Here is a 20138-nt window from a genome sequence, read left to right as displayed (position 1 = left end):
AACTCAATTGAAGGTCAAGTCATGCCAGTCCTGGTCGAAGGTCAAGTCTTATCGACCCAGGTTGAAGGTCGAGTTGTGTCAGCCCGAACTGAAGGTCGAGTCGTGTTGGCCCAGGCCGAAGGTTGAACTGAATCGACACGGACCAAAGGTCGAGCCCAATCTCTACCTAGGTTAAATGCCAAGTTGACTCGACCCGAGTCAAATATTGAGTTGAGTCGACCTAGGCCAATGTTAAAACGAGTCATCTTGGGTCGAAGGTCGAACTAACTTAACTCGGACTCAAGGGTGAATTTAAGTTTGGCTTAAAATAGAAATTAAATTGCTTTATCCAAATAAGAAATTTGAAATTTATGATATTTTAATTACTCCCTCCAAACAAACTATTTAAGAAATGAAGATAATTTAATTATAAGTAATTCAAATTCTATGTATTTCAATTTCTTGGAATTGTTGAAATCTCTCATCCAAACATAGGGTAAAGGTTTAATTAATTTATTTTTTTGTCAAATTATATAAGTTGACACTATAGTTTTTAACTACTATCTTTATAATATTGTATATTGAAATCAGTGAACACTTTAATTGTATTGTTATAACAAAATGAGTCAAGTAAGCCCATTTTAATTGTATTACAATAAATAAATAAAATAAATTTAAAGAATAAAATATCCTAAAGTGGGTCAACCCACGTAACCTACCAAAAAGTGAGTCAGGTTTAGTTGATTCAGTTTCAATTCAACACATAGTGAGTCAACGTGTGTGAATTGGGTTGATACATAATTTATCTTGTAGGAAAAAAAATAACTATTTTTTAATAAAGTAATAATTATTAACATTATCATTATTATTATTATTTATATGATAGTATATTGATGGGTCTCTCGAAGGAGAATGTTCAATAGAGATATATATACAACATATATGAGACTTAAGCCCAACTTAGATAAAAGATTGACACTACTTCTAACCCAAAATCTTAAGGTAATAGATTTATGAGTTTTCATCCTTATATGATCTTCAACCAATGTGACACTTAGACTCGCACTTGAATTCTCAATAATCTCCCCCTTAAGAGGGATTCTCTTCCACATTGGTACACTCTCTCTCAAGCGAAAACATTTGTAACCACAAGTATCCCTTTTCGTATATCGTTGTTTATCTTTATAGGACATGCTTGAATCTTTTGTTAGTAAGATTTTTTATACAGGTATCATATTGTATTTGTGTGAGTCAGCCACTAAGACTATACGTTAGCTTTGATACTATCAATAAATCTTTTGAAGGAGAAGGTTCACTAAAATGAAACATAACATATATAAAATCTAACTCAACCCACATTGACACCACCTTTAATCCAAGACAATTTGTTTATGCGTTTTATTCTTGTCAACTTTTTCATCTCGCACTTGAATTTTCAATATAAATGGATATATAATAAAGGTACCACATGGATGCAAATTTATTATATAAAAGAAATAAAATATAAAGTTGCAAAGGTTTTGGTTCAACAACAAAATGTCTGGGTGGTTGCATTGTTAAAAATAACATGACTTTTAACTTTGGAAATATTATTAGTAAGGAAAATACATTTGAAATTTATGGCTGGTCAGATGCGTCGACAAAGAGTTACACCGTCTCCAATGGAAACAATAGTTGATTCTATGCGACAATCATTTGCTATGTAACTGTTGAATTCTAGAGTAGGCTTCCTGTGTTTCCAGAATTTATCTTCCAATTTCTCATCCTCAGACATAGCCACTGTACCAAGCCATAAGGTGTTGTCATATGCAATTGTTCCACCCTTCTTCACCAATTTTAACAACACCTCATGATACTTTATCATATTTTCCTTGTCAGCATCTACAAATACGAAGTCAAATGACTCGCCATGGTTTCCCTGCAATTTATTGCATTTTCATTTTCCTTCCATTCTCCAAATATAAATTCAAACACAAGGTCTACAAGGATATCAATTCACTATAATGCAACAATGACTTTAGAACTATTTAGTATCAAGAAAATCTTGAATAGTCACATATATAAAAGGTTCAATTATAATGGTTGTCAATATAAAACTTTTCGTGTACATCACGCAATCATATATTATCTCCAAATTAAGTTAAGTTTACACAACAATTGATCTAAATTCATTTTTTACACATAATCAGGTTTCTCAAATGTATACCATTGTGTTTTACTTCCACCCCTTAAATCCTAAAGAAGGGCTTGTTTTTTGTTTATATTTAAAAAAAATCATTGTAAAATAGCACACCAGGACAAAATAGTTTTTTTTCTGTTTTTATTTTTAAAATAAGTTTATTCAAATATATATAAAAAAAATGTTAATAGGTGGTTATTTTATTATAGAAATATTTTTTTCTTAAAATCTATTTAACAAATAGATCTAAAATGTAGAAGAAATTTGCTGGTTATATGATTGTTTCTTGTGGGTTCATAAACATGAAATAAACCACTAAAGTCCATTTATATAATATTGTTACTATTGTAGTGCTGTCAGATTATATTTTTGAGGAATTTGTGAGATAAAAATCTGTATGAATCGATCAGAGTTAAGTTTTAAATAAGTAGATCAATATGTTTATTAAAAGTACTTTCTTTCTTTTCTTTTGTCTGTTTTATTAAGAGATGTTAATAGTGTACGATTCAATTTTGGAAGCTTATCTAAATTAATTTGGGATTCTGAATTTTTGAGGAAATATAATTCAAGTAAATAGAAGTTAGTATTTACTTTTGTGATTTTTTAAAAAAAAAACACTATAATATTTTAATAATAAAAAGTTTAAGCTATATAAAAGTTTATGATAATTAAAACTCATTTATATAAAACTATTATCTCTCTAAATCTTCTTTCAAGGATTCTCTTTGTTTTCTCACTTTGTTTTTTCATCTCTATAAAGATCAAAGAAAGTAGGAATGATCATTTTGGAAGTTCTTCCTATCTATCGAATCAATTTCTCCATTTGGATAAATTGGTTTTCTTCCCTTTTTCTCAAATTTTTCTCTCTTTTTCATGTAATATTTCTTTGATTGCATGTGTCCTTAGAATTATCAATGTGAGTTTTTGTTGATCAAAGATCATAATGATATGGTAGATCATTTTTGTGATGTTTCTGTGTGTAGATAGAACATCCTGTGATGTTAGCGTTATTTGGTGTTTTAAAGTTGTCACACCAAGTGAAGGCAGCTAATTTTAATTATTATCTTCGTAGTAATTTTGATTGTTGATTTTGCACCTTAAAATTGTGATTGGATGATCAAATTGAAATGTTTGATGGTTGTTGGTACTGAAAATGATATGAAGGATTTTTTACTTACATGTTTGTATTGTTTCTTGGATTTGGGGTTTTATATGATAAGCATTGCTGAATGTAGAATTTGTTTTGGTTTGAGTAATTTGATATTAGGATTGGAATGAGAATTGAAATTATAAGGTTGATGATATTGGTTGACATAAATGATTTCAACATGTGTTATTGCAACTGTGAATTGTGAGAAGCAAGAAAAGTCTTGGTTTTGTATGTTGTTAGCAATTTTCTCTATGAGATCTTTGAATTGAACTAATTTAACACCCCTTGAGTTAAAAACTTGAATTTTAAAGTGTTATGAGGTTTATTAACTAGTAATGAACTTAAGAAGTGTAAAATTACTCAATCAAAGCTCAAAAATTGAATTTAGAGTTTTGGTACATTGTCAAACGTCGTTGCAACACTGTCGGGTGCCACTTAGACAGTGGCCACTAACGTAAGACATTGCGTGCCACTTTTACTCAGTCGAGCGTTGAGGGGGTTGTAGTGTCGAGCCACTCTCCTAGAGTCAAGCGCTACCATATTCTTCTAATTTGAGTCATCTCGGAAAAAATTGGATTCTCACTTCATTAATTGTTAAATTGAGCTAAAATTTTAACCGTTAGTCTCTTTCTATTTTAGGTTTCATTTTTTGTAGAACTTTTCTACTTGATATGTTTGTGGGATATTATGTACCTACTTGCGGTTTTGGTTTGATCTTTACAAAAAAGAGTGTATTTTTGTTTGGAATGTTTCATGGTTTTCTGATGTTTTTGTTATCATATTGGATAATGGATTAAATGATTCTAAAAGTGAATTGAATTTTAGTGAATTGAGTTGAAAATTGGCATGTATTAAAAAATTTCATTTTTTTAAACTCAATCCGACCCGTGAATCAGATTGGCCCGCGAATTCTAACTCATTTGAATAACGTTACCTAAAAAACCAAATATAAAATTAAATATAATTTTTATTATAATATATAATATTCACCATGAGAATATATCATATATCAAATTACTATATCAGTTATAATTTTTTTTATTCATGTGATTTTGGTTATAGATTTTTTCAATTGAAAGACAATTAGGGCATGTAACCTATATATTATAACTCTTTCAGATTTCAATGAATATTTATATGTCAATGTATTGTTCAATTTTGTATCATAATGAATTTTTCTTTCTATATATTAAGTTAATTAAGTTTATAGTTAAAAAGTAATATTATTATATTAAAACTTATTAATAATGATTAGGGATGGTAACAAGTCGGGTCGGGCACGGATAGTGCCTACCCGCAACCCGACCCGACAAAAACAAATTCACCCGCTACCCGCATGGATACCCGCTTAAAAAATATCCGCGGATATTTTAAAATCCGCAGATACCCACGAATACCTGCAAATATTTAAAAAAATATATTTTTATAAATTATTAAAATAAAATTTAAATAAAATTACAAAAAATATATAAAATATAATAAAAATTTAATTAAATATACATTAAAATTTAATTTTAATTAAATTTAACCTTATAAAATATAAATTAATGTTAATTTTGATTAAATTTAACTTAATAAAATATAAATTTAATTTTTATTTTTATTTTTGCGGGTAGCGGATATCCGCGGGTATAGATAGTATAATACCCACACCCGACCCATTTATAAGCGGGTATTAAAATATCCGCTACCTACTACCCGTAGCAGGTAGTAAATATCTGCAAATACCAACTATCGTGGATTTTATCCACGGATATCCGCGGACACAGATATTTTTGTCATCCCTATTAATGATGTTACCCCATCATATATTTTTCATTATTTATTTGATAAGTAAATTCAAATTTAAATATTTTATTCGGATGATGAAATATTTCAGTTACTAATACATACAATTATTTAAAAGTAAAACAATCATAATCATTAATGTTGTTAAAAAAAAATTCAGTCAATATTTACAAAAATTGAAACAAATTTAATAAATAATAATATTTGTGTTGACAGTAAAAAAAACACACTATAGATATTAAAAAAAAACTGCCAACTAACAATTCATTAAAAAAATTAACTTTTTTTTTCATAAGCTCTCGTTTTCTCTCTTTTCATCTATATTTTATTTTTATTTATTAAATTTGTTTAAATACTATTGAGTTTTACAAATTCTATTTGTATTTAACTTTATTATATATTTTTATTAATTTAATATTCTTTTGAAACTGGGTGTCAAACAAGAAAAAAACATATATTTTGGTTATATACTTTTTTACACAATAGTATACATATATTGTTTTTGTCCTTTCATATTATTAAAACATTGTTTTTTATTTAAAGAAAGGTATATTTACACGTAATAGTAATAGTTAGGTTGATAAAAAGTGGAGTGAACATAATATTATCTTTTCTTTTGTAATGAGGTTTAATTGCTTAGTTGAAATAAAAAGGGTTTAATTGTTTTATTTGGAAAGTAATTATTTTATGTTACAAACACTGACAAGCTGCATTACACAGAAAAGCAGAAGAGAGAAGAAAAAGTTAATGTCGTTTCTGTCTATTTAACGGATGGGACTTGATTGAGGCAAATTTTTTTACGTTTGGATGCAATTGACACTTTTAAGGGTGTTGCTCCCTCCACCACCACTCTATACTTCCTCCACCTCCCCACATTATATATTTTAAATACAGTTTTATCCTTAAGTTAATTTTTTTTACTTTTACCCTATTTTAAATCATTTGAAACCCTAATTTTACTTTCCCAACACCCACCCACGGAATTCTCTTCCCCTTTCCCCATTTTCGTTTCACCTCCCCACCTCCCGCACTCCCATTCCTTTTTCTTTCCAGTTTTTTTTGGTTTGAAAGCTTTCATTGCCGCCGTGGTGTGAATGAGCGTTGCCGCCATGGTGTGGAGGAACATCGAGGAGCGTCTAGAGCATCAATCAGCGTGAGAAAGTATACATCAACGGATGTTCCCTAATAAAACAAACTCTAAAATAAAAAATGTAACCTTTAAATAGAGGTGACATCTTCAACGGATATCAACATCCGTTTAAGGTAAAACGAATGTCGACATCTGTTTTTCCTTAAACGGATGTTGACATCCGTTGAAGGATGTTGACATCCGCTGAAGGATGTTGACATCCGCTGAAGGATGTTGACATCCGCTGAAGGATGTTGACATCCGCTGAAGGATGTTGACATCCGCTGAAGGATGTTGACATCCGCTGAAGGATGTTGACATCCGCTGAAGGATGTTGACATCCGCTAAAGGATGTCACCTCCGTTTACGTTTTTTATTTTAGGGTTTTATTTCAAGGTTTATTCGAATATGAGGAAGCACGACACGCACTGCACCACTCCACGCACTGCACCACGAGAGCGACACTGGACCACGAGAGGGAGACTGCTTGATAATTCTTTCCACCACCACCAATCTTTGCAACTTGTAGTATCTCACAACGACGAAAGAAAGAGAGGAAGAAATATAATGTTAAAATGAAAGAAAAGTATTTTACTCATGTACGGGACTAGAATAGGTTATTAGTGAAATAGGTTGTGAATGGGTAAAATTAAAAAATAATAACCCTAAATAAAATTTTACTGAGGGACAAAATAGTAAAGGGGAGGTGGAGGGAGAAAGGTGTGGTGGTGGAGGGAGCAACACCCCACTTTTAAACCATGTGTAGACGAAATTGCAACTTTTTTAAAAGGATGGACAAACTTGACACACTTCAACGAAACTGGAACAAAACAAGCAATTTAACCTAAATTTTATGATCACTATATTAAAATTCATATTAATAGTGATTTGTTGTTGAATGGTTAAATTTTGAGAATTAATTGTTTCATTTTAACTTTTTAAATTTTCAATTTGTTCAATTGACTCTACTCAATGTTACAAGTGTGTGACTTCAAAATTTAGTGAGCTGATTTGGTCCTAAAAATTAAACAAGCGGTTTTAATCTTTTTGTCAAGTGAAATATGTTAAAATATATGTTTGGTGCAATTAAAAAATAGTATGATTGTGCTATTTCAAAACTCAATGAATAAACTTAAAACATCAAAAACAGAAATCTCACATTTATGATATCCAGATAATTTAATTAACATGATTAACAAGGCCAAAACAACACTTACTTCAACGAGATCATTCAGGGCGGATAATGCATCTGCTTGGATAAAGTCAATTTTGTCCTCCACTCCTGCCTTCTGGATGAAGGGCAATCCAGTCTCATATGCTTCTCTATCCACGTCAATTGCTATAATCTGTAACATTCACATTATTTCTTCACAATTTATTCAAATTGTTTTATATTCCATATATTCATGGCAAAAAACAAATCCTGTCTATTGATAAAATAATACATATTTTTTCAGATGCCCATAAATAATAAATATAAATATGTTAGTCATTCACTTAGTAATAACAGATAATATAGATTTTATAATATTTTGTAAGTATTTTTTTTATTTATTATTAATAATTTATATTTAGATAGATTTTTTAAAATCAATTCACGGAAATAAAGTTGTCAAAAATATTAATATTTAGAGAATTATTTAAAAAACAATTACAGAAATATACTACTTATTTAGATTCTTATTTTTCATGATTTATAAAATTCAATATAATTTATTTTTTCAAAAAAACATATTTAGTTAGTTATAATAATATTTAATGGGTTAAATATATTTTTAGTCCCTAAGCTATTGACAGTTTGTGGTTTTAGTCCCTCTCTCAAAATAAGGTATAATTTAGTCATCATTCTTTTCGAAACTTTGGTTTTAATCCTCGAAAACTAATGCAGTTAAAAATGTGCTGATGAGTTTAACGTTTCTGTCCACGTGTAATTTCGTCCATTTATCATTTCTCCTTCCAAACTTGAGTAAACCTCATCTGGCAAATAAGTGATCGTTGTCCCTGAGTCAATAAAGATGTTTCCATCTTCACCATTTCTGGGAAACTCTATTCTCTTGCTTCCCACACTGATTGCTTCCATCACTACGTAGTACATGGATGGTCGTGCTATGTTTATGACTAAAGGGGTTGAAACGACACCTTCAATAACCTCACCACGATCTCCAAAATAGAGATAGCTAGGTTTTGCTTCTCCTTCATACATTGGCGTCAAACAATAGGAAAACGTTCCACCTGTTTTAAGTTTTAACTGACTTGCAAGTGAGAAAGGTCTGTTTCCAAGGCCAACTATGCCAGAGCTTTGCTCACCAAAGATTCCATAGTTTGGGGAAATGCTACAGGAACATTTTTAGTACTGGAAGTTAGAGTAATGGTGTCCCAACTGAAATCTCCTTCTGAAGTTGATCCATCACCATAAGTCACTTTACATGTACAGTGCTTTCCATTGTTAAAATTGCAGAAAGTATGTGTCCCACTCAGACATTCAGCAGCAACACAAGGGATACTACTGTATGTCCTTGAAGTTGAAGAATCAAATATGGGTCTATCTTGTTTGTAACAGTTTTCACAAGGTTGACATTGCATCCAAATTTTTGGGCTGCTCTCAGGTTCCTTGAACATGCCTCAAGGTTTGCCAAAATCCTTCAGGCAGGGACCCTTATGCCAATGTTTAATTTTTGTGAAAAAGTTGATAACTTTGCGTAAAAGGAACTAAATTGCTCCGAACGTAGAATTTATTGTTGCTTTTATTCCAAATAAACCTTAAATTTCATTGTAGAGTATCAGCCTTTCTCTTAATGGGTTTTAAAGTAAAAGAAATAAAACTACGAAAATAGTCCCCAAGCTAAGTTTTAGGAATTTTTCTGAGTAGTCTTCCAAGCATTGAAAAACCCTTCATTGGTCTCTGAACGGAAGTAAAACAGCAATTAGGACCAAATTACATGTGGATAGACGTTAGACACGTCAGCACATTTTTAACGGCGTTAGTTTTCGTGGACTAAAACCAAAGTTTCGAAAAGAATGAGAACCAAATTGTATCTTATTTTCAATATAACTCATATTTAATTAAGCAAATTCATTTAAACATATTCTAAAATTAATTTTTACTTAAATTTATATTTTAAATACATTTTATTTGAGTTTTTTAAGAGAAAAACACAAATCCACATATATCATAATACACAAAGGTAAAGAAAAACATATAAATATTACTTTTAGATTTGATTAAGTTTTGAATCATGATAAATTTCAAAACTTTCATTGACATATAAATATTACTTAGTTTAATTAAGTTTTAAATTATAAAATTATAAAATTATAAAATGATAAGATCATAAGATTTTAAAATTTTAAAATTAGGAAATTATAAAATTATAAAATTATAAAATTATAAAATTTTAAAATTTTAAAATTAGGAAATTAGGAAATTATAAAAGTATAAAATTATAAAATTATAAAATTATAATTATAAAATTATAAAATTATAAAATTATAAAATTATAAAATTAGGAAATTATAAAAGTATAAAAGTACAAAAGTATAAAATTAGGAAATTATAAAATTATGAAATTATGAAATTATGAAAGTATAAAATTATGAAATTATGAAATTATAAAACTATAAAAGTATAAAAGTATAAAAGTATAAAATTAAAAAATTAAAAAATTATAAATTTATAAAGGGTTAAATATTTTTTAGTCCTAAACTGTAAAACGAATTTGGTTTTAGTTCCTCTTTCAAACTAAGCTACATTTTGATCATATTCTTTAAGAAAACCATAATTTTTCATCCTCTAAAATCAACGGCGTTAAAAAGAAGTTGACGTCGCAACGTCTGACCACGTGTGATGACATCTTTTCTTTCTATCGTTTACCACGTTGGATCTTTTTCAATGCAAACGTCAGCTTCTCCTTGATGTTAGTTGCCTTTCTTCTTCCTTGGGAAAAACACGGGTCATCCCCTCTTCTTTCTCCGTGAGAATGGCAGCACCTACCGAGCCAGCACCCACCGAACCAACACCCACCAAGCTAACACCCACCAAGCTAGCACCCATTGAGCCAACACCCCCCTCTGGTCGGCCAAAGGCGTCACCAGCGACGCCGCTCGTCGACAGACTCATCGTCGACGACCGCAAAAGCCCTCCTTTTACGTCTTCTTCGCGTGCGCGAGAGAGAAACACCCTCACTCAATGGGAAACATTCTCCCAGCCACCGACTAGGCCAGCCACCGCCAGTGCCTCCAACGGAAGAACCCGTACCCTTCATGGTGGACCGACCTCTCCTGATCGCGAACCCTAACGCCTTGGCACCCCAACCACCACTAGCCGAAGACGTCGTCAATGACACTAAAGACACGTGACCTTCGCTCTCCCAACTGAGCCAGCTGCCACGACGGTCCTTCTTCTTGGCCCAAGGCGTCGTCGACGGATTTCGGGATTATGCGAGGAAGGCTTTACGATGGGTGGTTTCTGGGTTTTCCATGGCTATGCGAAGTTTGTGGTTGGGTTTTCTGGTTCTGATTTTTGATGTAGGTTGGTGCGATTGACGAAGGAGGAGAAGACACAATGGTGTGTGATGGACAATGCGATTCACGATTGTTGTTTCATGGGTTTCGCGATAGAGATGAGGGTTGATTGACAATTTCAGTGGTTTCATTTTTGTGTTAATGATGCGCGAGGAGTATGATGGTTCGATCCAATTTCTGTTTGCAGGTTTGTGATTCTTGTGTGAATTGAGTTAATGATGGAAGAGATCGCCATGAAGGTTTGGGTGGTTTTAGTTTTCTGATTTGTGTCTCTAGTGGTGGGAGGAGATGAACTGATATGCGATTTGGAGGTTTTTTGGGCAGTGGAGATGGAGATTTTATGTTGGCCATGGAGGTAAGCGTGGTGGAGGGTGGTTGTGCATGGGAGTTTCGCGGTTGGTGGTGGCGCCGGAGGTGTTCGAGGTGGCGTCAAAGGTGGCTGTGGTAGAGTCGGAAGGAGAGGAGCTGAGAAAGATTAACTAGTGTCAGGAAAAAAAATGATGTAACACACCACCGTTAGCCACCTCAGTTTATTTTTAACACTGTTAGTTTTGGAGGATAAAAATTTATGGTTTTCTTAAGGAGAATGATCAAAATGTAGCTTAATTTGAAAGAGGAACTAGAAACAAATTCGTTTGATAGTTTAGGGACTAAAAACATATTTAACCCAATCATAAAATTATGAAATTATGAAATTATAAAATTCTAAAATTAAAAAATTATAAATTCATAACTAATGTGTTAAAACAAATATAAATCAAACAAAAAAACTAATAATCTAATTTGTTAAAGAAAGTCAGAAGCAAAACAAGACATAACTTCCATTTTTAATCGACTATATTAATAACATAATTAATTAAAATAGAAATTTTTTCTTAATAGGTTAATATTTTAATCTAATTGATTAAACTACTATATAAATCAGTTTTGAAAGTTGACTTAATACGAAAATCATTTGTAGTATACTAACATTTATTTTGAGTTTGAGTAGAGACAAAATCGAGAAGAATTCTTGGAGGTTTCAAGCTAGATTGGTGAAGAAGATTACAAGAAATGACTTAAAAGAAGCACACATATTTTGAATCTTATGCACTGTTGAGTGTATTTCTTTCAAAGTTCTTTTGTATTGTTTGGACTTATAACTTGTGTTGGGTAGGCCAGTGATAGTGATCCTCTCTTGATTTCTTTGTTTTGGTATTTAAGTCTTGGTTTTGATACAAATTGAGTATATCATTGTTTTCTTAGACTCAATCATTGTTTTCTTACACTTAAATTTTTATTAGAGAATTACCCCAACTAAAATTTATGAACTTCTATAAAAATAATTTTATAGTACTGATTATGCATTATTTGACAATTACTTATATATATATATATATATATATATATATATATATATATATATATATAATGAGGTATAATTTTTTTAAATATAGTATTTGTTCTAACCTTAACTCTTACAAAAGGTAAAAGTTTTAAGGGGTGACATTACCAAAAAAGAAAATCTTAAAAAATAAAAAAAGAAAGTGAGATGGTGTTATACCTTGGCATGAGGAGGAAGAGCCAGAGCAGTAGAAAGAAGGGAATAACCCGTGAAAACTCCAATTTCTAGTGTTTTCTCGGCCTTGATGATTTTTAGAAGAATAGAAAGGAATTGTGCCTCATCCACAGCCACATTCATCAAACTCTTGAAACCATATTTCTGCACTGTTGTCTCTCGGAGTTGCTTCAACTGCTCGTGCTCTTTCGGATATGCACTCGTATCAAGGATGTACTGTTTTTAAAACAATTTCAAGTTAATTTCAAGTTAATTTGTATATGCATATATGAATCAAATGGGTAAATTTAGTTACCTGCGCAAGTGCTGGACTTTTCAGGATCTTGCTCTTGGGTGCTGATAAGTCCTCCATGGTCAAGTGCTGATAATTGCAGGCTCTCCGAGATGAAGGATGATAAGTCCTCAATTAAATATTATTTGGTTAAGAAGTGAGAAAAAAATTAATATATCCACCTCTTTAATTACCCAATACTCTTTTATAAGAAAAAGTCAACGGAATCATCAAATTTATATATGCATAACTCTGTCTATATTAAACCTACTTCTTGCGTGGGGAATAAAATATTTGTATTATAAATGTGTATGTAATCGTTTTCTATCAGTTCTTGTGACTTCTTCTTTATTAAAAAGGAAAGAAATTAGCTGTACGAAAGATTGGAGTGAGATACATCCACAAACAACTGTGTAACAGGGCATCGGATAATAATAGCACGAAACGTATATATAAGCTAAAAAGAAAAATATTTTAACACACATAAATTTTTTATATTTATTTAACATTATATTTTTTATTTTTTACTCTTTTCTTTTTTAAGAAAATATTAAAAATTTATTTTTTATGATCACTTTATATATCAAATAAATGTAAAAATATCTCACCATATTATTATTCTATATCATTATTCAGCTAAAATAATGTTTTCTTTTTCCTTTTATCTTAAGTTAGGGGTAGGCTTATGTCCACAAGATTCTTTCTACACACAATTTCTTTTATAAATCAAATTAATGTATGTATTAATTAATTTGTACAATTTTTTATGATTTCAATATTTACTTTTAATTTTTTACAATTTGTACTATATGGATACTTGACCAATGGACTGGACAAACAAACAATTAACAACTCTTAACCGATCGGTTAAGATAGTCGTTGAGATAACTGATTGATAGTTAATAAAAATATTAATCATTTATTGGTAATGGGTCACGACTAAGGATAAACTCATTTTAATATTTATAAATATATGTTTGACAGGAAGGTCAGATAACTAATTCTGAGTACTTATTTTTATTAAACATTATTACGCAAAAACACTAACTTGAGGGTTGAAGTGCCTTTGACAAGTACCCTCCCACACAACTTGGACAAGGAGGGGAGGGAGCTAACAACGCAATTTGGATAATGGAGGATCATCAAGAAGTTCATCCCTTCTTCAAAACAACTTGAAGTGCTTTGAGTAAGGGATCTCAACATCTTACCCGAAACATTTTGGCGCCTACTGTGGGGCCGAGCGGCATCCCCTGAAACCACGAGGAACCAGACTACTTCGGATTAGTACTAGGTTTTGCAACAACAAAAAATTAATAATAATTTTTAAAGACATGTCTTTTGTTTTGAGAATTTTCAGGTAACCATTAGAGGTTTACGAGGCAAAAAATTAAATGCCTCAACTTTCTTCTTATACAATATTGAAGTCTTTTCTTTATTTTTTTTAACACATACTTTCGTGAGTGAAAATATCTTGCATAGAAAGGTTCAGAATGTCCTCCATTAATCTTGACCCTATGTCCCGAAATGCTCATCACATTAGTATCGTTGATTGAGGTTTAGCAAAAGTTGAGTGGAAAATCTTTAAGATTCTGAACTTTCTCATGGTCTTTTGCCCTAAATCGTTTTAGGTTTTCCAAAGTTTCTTATGATTTATCTACCGTCACATTCCTCCATTTTCCATTTCGATATCTAGCGAAATCAGATCAATATCGTTCACCTCTCAAGATTTGCAGCTTCTGTCGAAATTGTATATAACAATATATACGACACTCGAGCAATAGATATGACACTCAAAAAAGAAAGGAAAAAGTGATATTACAATACCAAATATTTCATTTCAACCAACCACTCGAGCAACTATAATGGGCATAATTAGGAGTAGCTTCCTTTTTTTTAATTTCTTCAAATTTTCTAGCCCTTATATTCTACAAGGCTGAACTTGGTAAATCCAAGTGATTTGAGCCTGAGATAATTTCAAGAAACAACACACCCATGTCATAAACATCTTTTTTGCATATGCCAAAGCCTTCGTGGTTCTTATGTAAGTGAGAACCATAGTAATAATTACAGTTGGGCAGACCAAATCTTACAATCTTGGTAGAATAATCATCATAAAGGAAGATGCATGCAAATTTAAGGTTATGGTGAAATATGGGAGGAGAGTTCTCGTAGTGTAGGAATGCAAGAATGATAGTTGTTTCTGCAGCGATAGTCAATCTATTGTACCAATCTAAACGTAGTTGTTGTCCTTTACTTTGATGTAAATGTTCCTCTAGAGTACAATTGGAACGAAACTCATAAACTACTATAGTGTTTCCAGATTCAATACAACAACCAAGAATATGGGCCATGTTTCTATGCATAGTAGATGACAGAACCTCGATTTGTGACAGAACTTGAATTAAGTCTTTCTTCTAACTTTGTAATTTGTGGACAGCTATGTGAGATCCATCCCTAAAAACTCCATCGAAAATTGTCCCATTATTGTCATGCATAAGTTTGTTACCCTCTTCAAAACCTTTAGTGGCTTCCTCTAGCTCGTGGAGGCTGAACAGTTGAGTTTTACAAGCTTTGGGGATTGAAATGTTTTGATAGTAAGCCTGCTCCACGTCTGATAACGGTTGATTTTACCGTTATCTGTGATTCAATTTTGATACTAAATTAACCCCTTTTGACTTAGAAACTTGCTTAATCTCTCGTTTTGAGTTTAATTGTGTGAATAAGAGAGTTGTTATACTTGATGATTTTTATCACAAATTCTCTTGATTTTGTAGGTTATTAGAATGATTTGGAAGAGGAGTTAAAGTATCAAGGAGCTGGAACCCAGAAAGGACAGAATAAGCACCAGAAGAGAAGGCTACACAAGGTCGCAGAACGCCTGGTTGCCCTTTGTTGGGGCGCTGGGCGCAGGTTCTCACGCAACTACGCCTAGTTGCCCTTTTATGGGGCCCTCAGCGCCAGCAGTCACGCACCAGCGCCTGCTTGCGCCCTAAGAGGTGCTGAGCGCCAGACTTCAGGTACCGCAAGACGCCTGGTTGCCCCTTTCAGGGCCCTCAATGCCACTTCTCTCGCAAGCTCGCTCGGTTGCCCTAAGTAGGGGCGCTGAGCACTAGCGTGTTCGGTTTTTGGAATTATTTTTTATCTATTTAAGGATTTGCACGCCCTAGGGTTCACATCTTTGGAAGGCTGAAGCACAAAAACACACTTTTTGACCCTTTGGAGGCAGATTTGGATGCAGGAGCTCTCCACTTTGTTTTCTAGGGTTTCTATCTCATTCTTCCATTGTTCACTAAGGTTCTCCATGACGATGGAGAACTAAACTCATTTTGTTGTTGGGGAAGATGTAACCTCTAAACTTTCATGTATTTGAATATGTTTTGAATTAATTTTATGCTTCTTTCATTAATTGTTAATGATTTTCTCCTTTACTCAATGCTTGTTATGTTTTGATCACTCATAGCATGATATTTAACTTTCTTTGTTATTGGGAAATACCTAGAAACCATGATCTGGAGATTTTCACCCAAAAGAAATATTGCCTAGGGATAGGGATAAGATGTTTGGTTGTCTTAAGCTTCTGCTCGTAATGCAGAATTGATTATTAGGGATGCAAGGGATTGTGGTCTAATAATTAAGGATAGGCTTTTTACGCCGAGGGATCAGGTTCTAAGTAATTTAGAGAGTGACGTTAACAATTTAATGATGAAGATGAATTCTTATATGCATGAAAGTAAGGATGGTAAAATCTAAACCCCAACAACATAATCATCTCATATTATCAACACCATTCATTCTTGTGTCAAGCCTCAATTGATCAATTTACATTCATATTTACTTTTGTTGCATTTGCATTTAAACACCAACAAAATAACTTTTCAGTCTTAATTAGTTAAGTAATTACACGATTGTTTAGTGTTGTGAGTCTTTTAGGATACGATACTTGGTCTTACCATTTATTATTACTTTATACAATTTGGTACACTTGCCAATGAGTTAACAGTGTCAAACATCCCCAATTTTGTTGGCCTTTTAAGAAGATAAAATAGTGCAACCAGGAAGGCAACGATCAGAACTAGGCCAATGATTCCGACAATTATAAAAAATTTCCTCTAATCTTGTCTTTTGATGTTGCAGTCTGATAACGGTTGAAAATACCGTTATCTATAATATAATTTTGATACTAAACGTACCCTTTTTTACTTAGAAGCTTGCTTGAACTCATGTTTTTGCTTTAGTTTTTGGAATAAGTGAGTAGAGGTTATACTTTTTGATTTTATCACTAAATTCCCTTTATTTTGTAGCTAATAATGTGCTTGGAAGAATCTCCAACAATATATAGAGTTGTATAAAGCTGAATCAGCCAAAAAAACAAGCGAAACAGCAAACAAAGTGAGTTTTGGAGTGCTACCGCTAGGGCTGAGCGCCCTTGAGCGCCAGTTTTCTTCCCGCACCACGCCTGGGCGCCAGTTTTGACCCGTACGATGCTTGGCCGCCCTACTTAGGGCGCTGAGCGCCAGCGAAGTAGGCTTGGACCTGTTTTCTATTATTTTTATGTTCTATTTAAGGACTTGGACATCCTAGGGATTGTATCTTTTGATGGCTTGAGCATAGAAACACGCTTTTCACCCCTTGGACGATAGATTTAGGGATGTGACAACGCTCCTCTTCTCTTTCTAGGGTTTTATCTTCATTCCATTCCATTGTAGAGGTTATACTTTTTGATTTTATCACTAAATTCCCTTTATTTTGTAGCTAATAATGTGCTTGGAAGAATCTCCAACAATATATAGAGTTGTATAAAGCTGAATCAGCCAAAAAAACAAGCGAAACAGCAAACAAAGTGAGTTTTGGAGTGCTACCGCTAGGGCTGAGCGCCCTTGAGCGCCAGTTTTCTTCCCACACCACGCCTGGGCGCCAGTTTTGACCCGTACGATGCTTGGCCGCCCTACTTAGGGCGCTGAGCGCCAGCGAAGTAGGCTTGGACCTGTTTTCTATTATTTTTATGTTCTATTTAAGGACTTGGACATCCTAGGGATTGTATCTTTTGATGGCTTGAGCATAGAAACACGCTTTTCACCCCTTGGACGACAGATTTAGGGATGTGACAACGCTCCTCTTCTCTTTCTAGGGTTTTATCTTCATTCCATTCCATTGTACACCTAGTTTCTTCATGATTATGGAGAACTAATCTCATTTGTTATTGGGGAAGATGTAGCCTCTAAACTCTCTTGTATTTGAATTGATTCTTATTAATTATATATGCTTCTTTCATTAATTGTTAGGGTAATTTTTCTTCGCTCATTGCTTGCTTTGTTTAACTGATTCATTAGCATGATGTATGATTTGCATGAGTACCGAAAGGTATCTTACAATTTAGGTTTTGGAGAATTATTTCCAAAAACAGTATTGCTTGGAACGGGGTATGAGTTCTGATTGTCTTTCATCATCCCTAATAATTAATTCTTATGAACAGAAGCTTAAGACAACCAGAACTCATATCCCCATTCCTAAGCAATACTGCTTTTGGGAATAATTCTCCAGAACCTGAATTGTAAGATACCTTCCCGTACTCATGCAAATCATACATCATGCTAATGAATGAGTTAAACAAAGCAAGCAATGAGCGAAGAAGAATTACCCTAACAATTAATGAAATAAGCATATAATAATTCAAAACAAATTCAAATACAAGAGAGTTTAGAGGTTACATCTTCCCCAACAACAAATAAGACTAGTTCTCTATCGTCATGAAGAAACTACATGAACAATGGAATGGAACGAAGATAAAACCCTAGAAATTGAAGAGGAGAGCTTTCACATCCCCAAATCTGCCTCCAAGGGGTAAAATGTGTGTTTCTTTGCTCAAGCCATCAAGAGATACAATCCCTAGGACGTCTAAGTCCTTAAATAGATCAGAAAAATAACAGAAAACGGGTCTAGGCCCAACATTGACGCTCAGCGCCCTCATTTACGACGCCCGGGCGAAACTGTGAGAAAATCGGCACTCAGCGCCCCTGGAAGGGCGCTCAAGCTTTGTGCGATACATGAAACTGGCGCTCAACCCCCCTTTCTGGCGCTCAACCTTGACTGGCTGGCGCTCAAGGCCCCTTTCTGACGCTCAGCTTCAGTTTGACTTTTCTACACAACATCTTTTTCTCTTTTTCTACATTCGAAGTCCTTGGTACTTTAACTCCTCTTTTAAATCATTCCAATAACCTACAAAATCAAGGAAATTTAGTGATAAAGTCATCAAGTATACTCTCTACTCACTTATTTACAAAACTATACTAAAAACATGAGTTCAAGCAAGCTTCTAAGTAAAAAAGCATTGATTTAATATCAAAATTGAATCATAGGTAACAGTATTTTTAACTGTTATTAGCGAGGTCATTCAGCGTCCTGTCTTCGCCATCAAGGAGCTCCTCGAGAATAGCCTTGATGCCTGTGCCTCTTCCTTCAATCTCCTCATCAAGGATGGCAACCTCAAACTCATCCAAGCTCTCCGCATTTGAGGACTTGCAGCACCTCAAGATGATGGGATTCCACGAGGGGCTCTCGCTGGCATGACTTATGTCGGTCACGTCACTGTTACCACCATTACCAAAGACCAGTTGCACGGTTACAGGGTGTCCTACATAGATGGTGTCGGCGAAACCGTTTGGTGCCTCCTAGCATAATACGAGGGTGAAGGCGAAGGTGCTCACAGAACTCCTGCAAACCTCGTCGCTCACCAGGGATCGGCGTGCTTCGACGCTATCGACGCAAAGCTCATTGAGTCTGTCGGTTTCCCCTACTACATCCCCAACGGCTTTTCCATCGCCGCTTCAAGGCTGGTTTCATCTCTTATGGTGGAATGCTAGATCAGTGTCAACTCATCGCCCAACTTGTCTACATTCCCATCATCACCGACGCCGACAACACCATGAACTTAAAGAGAACCTTCAAGGGTTTCATTTCCGCTGGTTTCACATGAATCCTTCTCGATGATCAGGTTGCGCTGAAAGCGTGTGGGCACGACGTTTACTGTGGTCGCGAATGCTGAATCGGGGCACAATCACAATGGTGCTTCCTCGGCGAAGTGAATCTCAAAGGAAGGGAAGAAAATTGGGGGAGAGAGTAGAGCAAGAGGAGAAAACATTTGGGAGTTTTCTATCATTATTGTGCTCATCAGAATCGCCTAATAAATCATATTTATTGACTCTAATCTTTGAGTGCACATATGCCACAGTTCCACCAGCAACTAATATACTAGTTGCACATGGCCAAGTTTTTCATAGGTCGTGGGATCGAACACAGCGTCGTGGGATCGAACACAGCGTGAAGCAGCCCTCTCTCTTGGACAACAATTCCAACAACTAAGTGTGCCAATTGCATATATCAGATATTTGGTGTGGTCGATTACAAAATACTAACACCTAACCGAAGAGAATAGGACAATACAACGCTAGCCCGTGGAATCAATCCCGTAGTCACATAATTTTTTTGTTTCTTCTTCTCATTGAAGCAGGGTACATGGGTATATAGAGAGAAGATGCAGATTTGAAAAGGGAAAAGTCTTGGAGC

General features: G+C 33.7%; 1 protein-coding gene across 1 annotated transcript; it reads right to left on the bottom strand.

Annotated features, from left to right (window-relative positions):
• Window positions 1-1427: 1427 nt before the first annotated feature.
• LOC124843510 (flavonoid 3',5'-methyltransferase-like) lies at window positions 1428-12752 on the bottom strand. Its single transcript, XM_047320270.2, has 4 exons — window positions 12600-12752; window positions 12290-12520; window positions 7443-7571; window positions 1428-1897 (listed from the first exon to the last, which is right to left on the bottom strand). The coding sequence occupies exons 1-4, from the start codon at window positions 12654-12656 to the stop codon at window positions 1607-1609; spliced, it is 708 nt and encodes a 235-aa protein (XP_047176226.1). The 5' UTR covers window positions 12657-12752; the 3' UTR covers window positions 1428-1606.
• Window positions 12753-20138: the final 7386 nt, after the last annotated feature.

The sequence above is a fragment of the Vigna umbellata genome, chromosome 1 (assembly GCF_029865625.1).
Source record: "Vigna umbellata cultivar VRB3 chromosome 1, Vumbellata_1.0, whole genome shotgun sequence".
NCBI lineage: Eukaryota > Viridiplantae > Streptophyta > Magnoliopsida > Fabales > Fabaceae > Vigna > Vigna umbellata.
The sequence above is the reverse complement of the archived record's forward strand: the minus strand, read 5'-3'. Positions and strand labels throughout refer to the sequence as shown.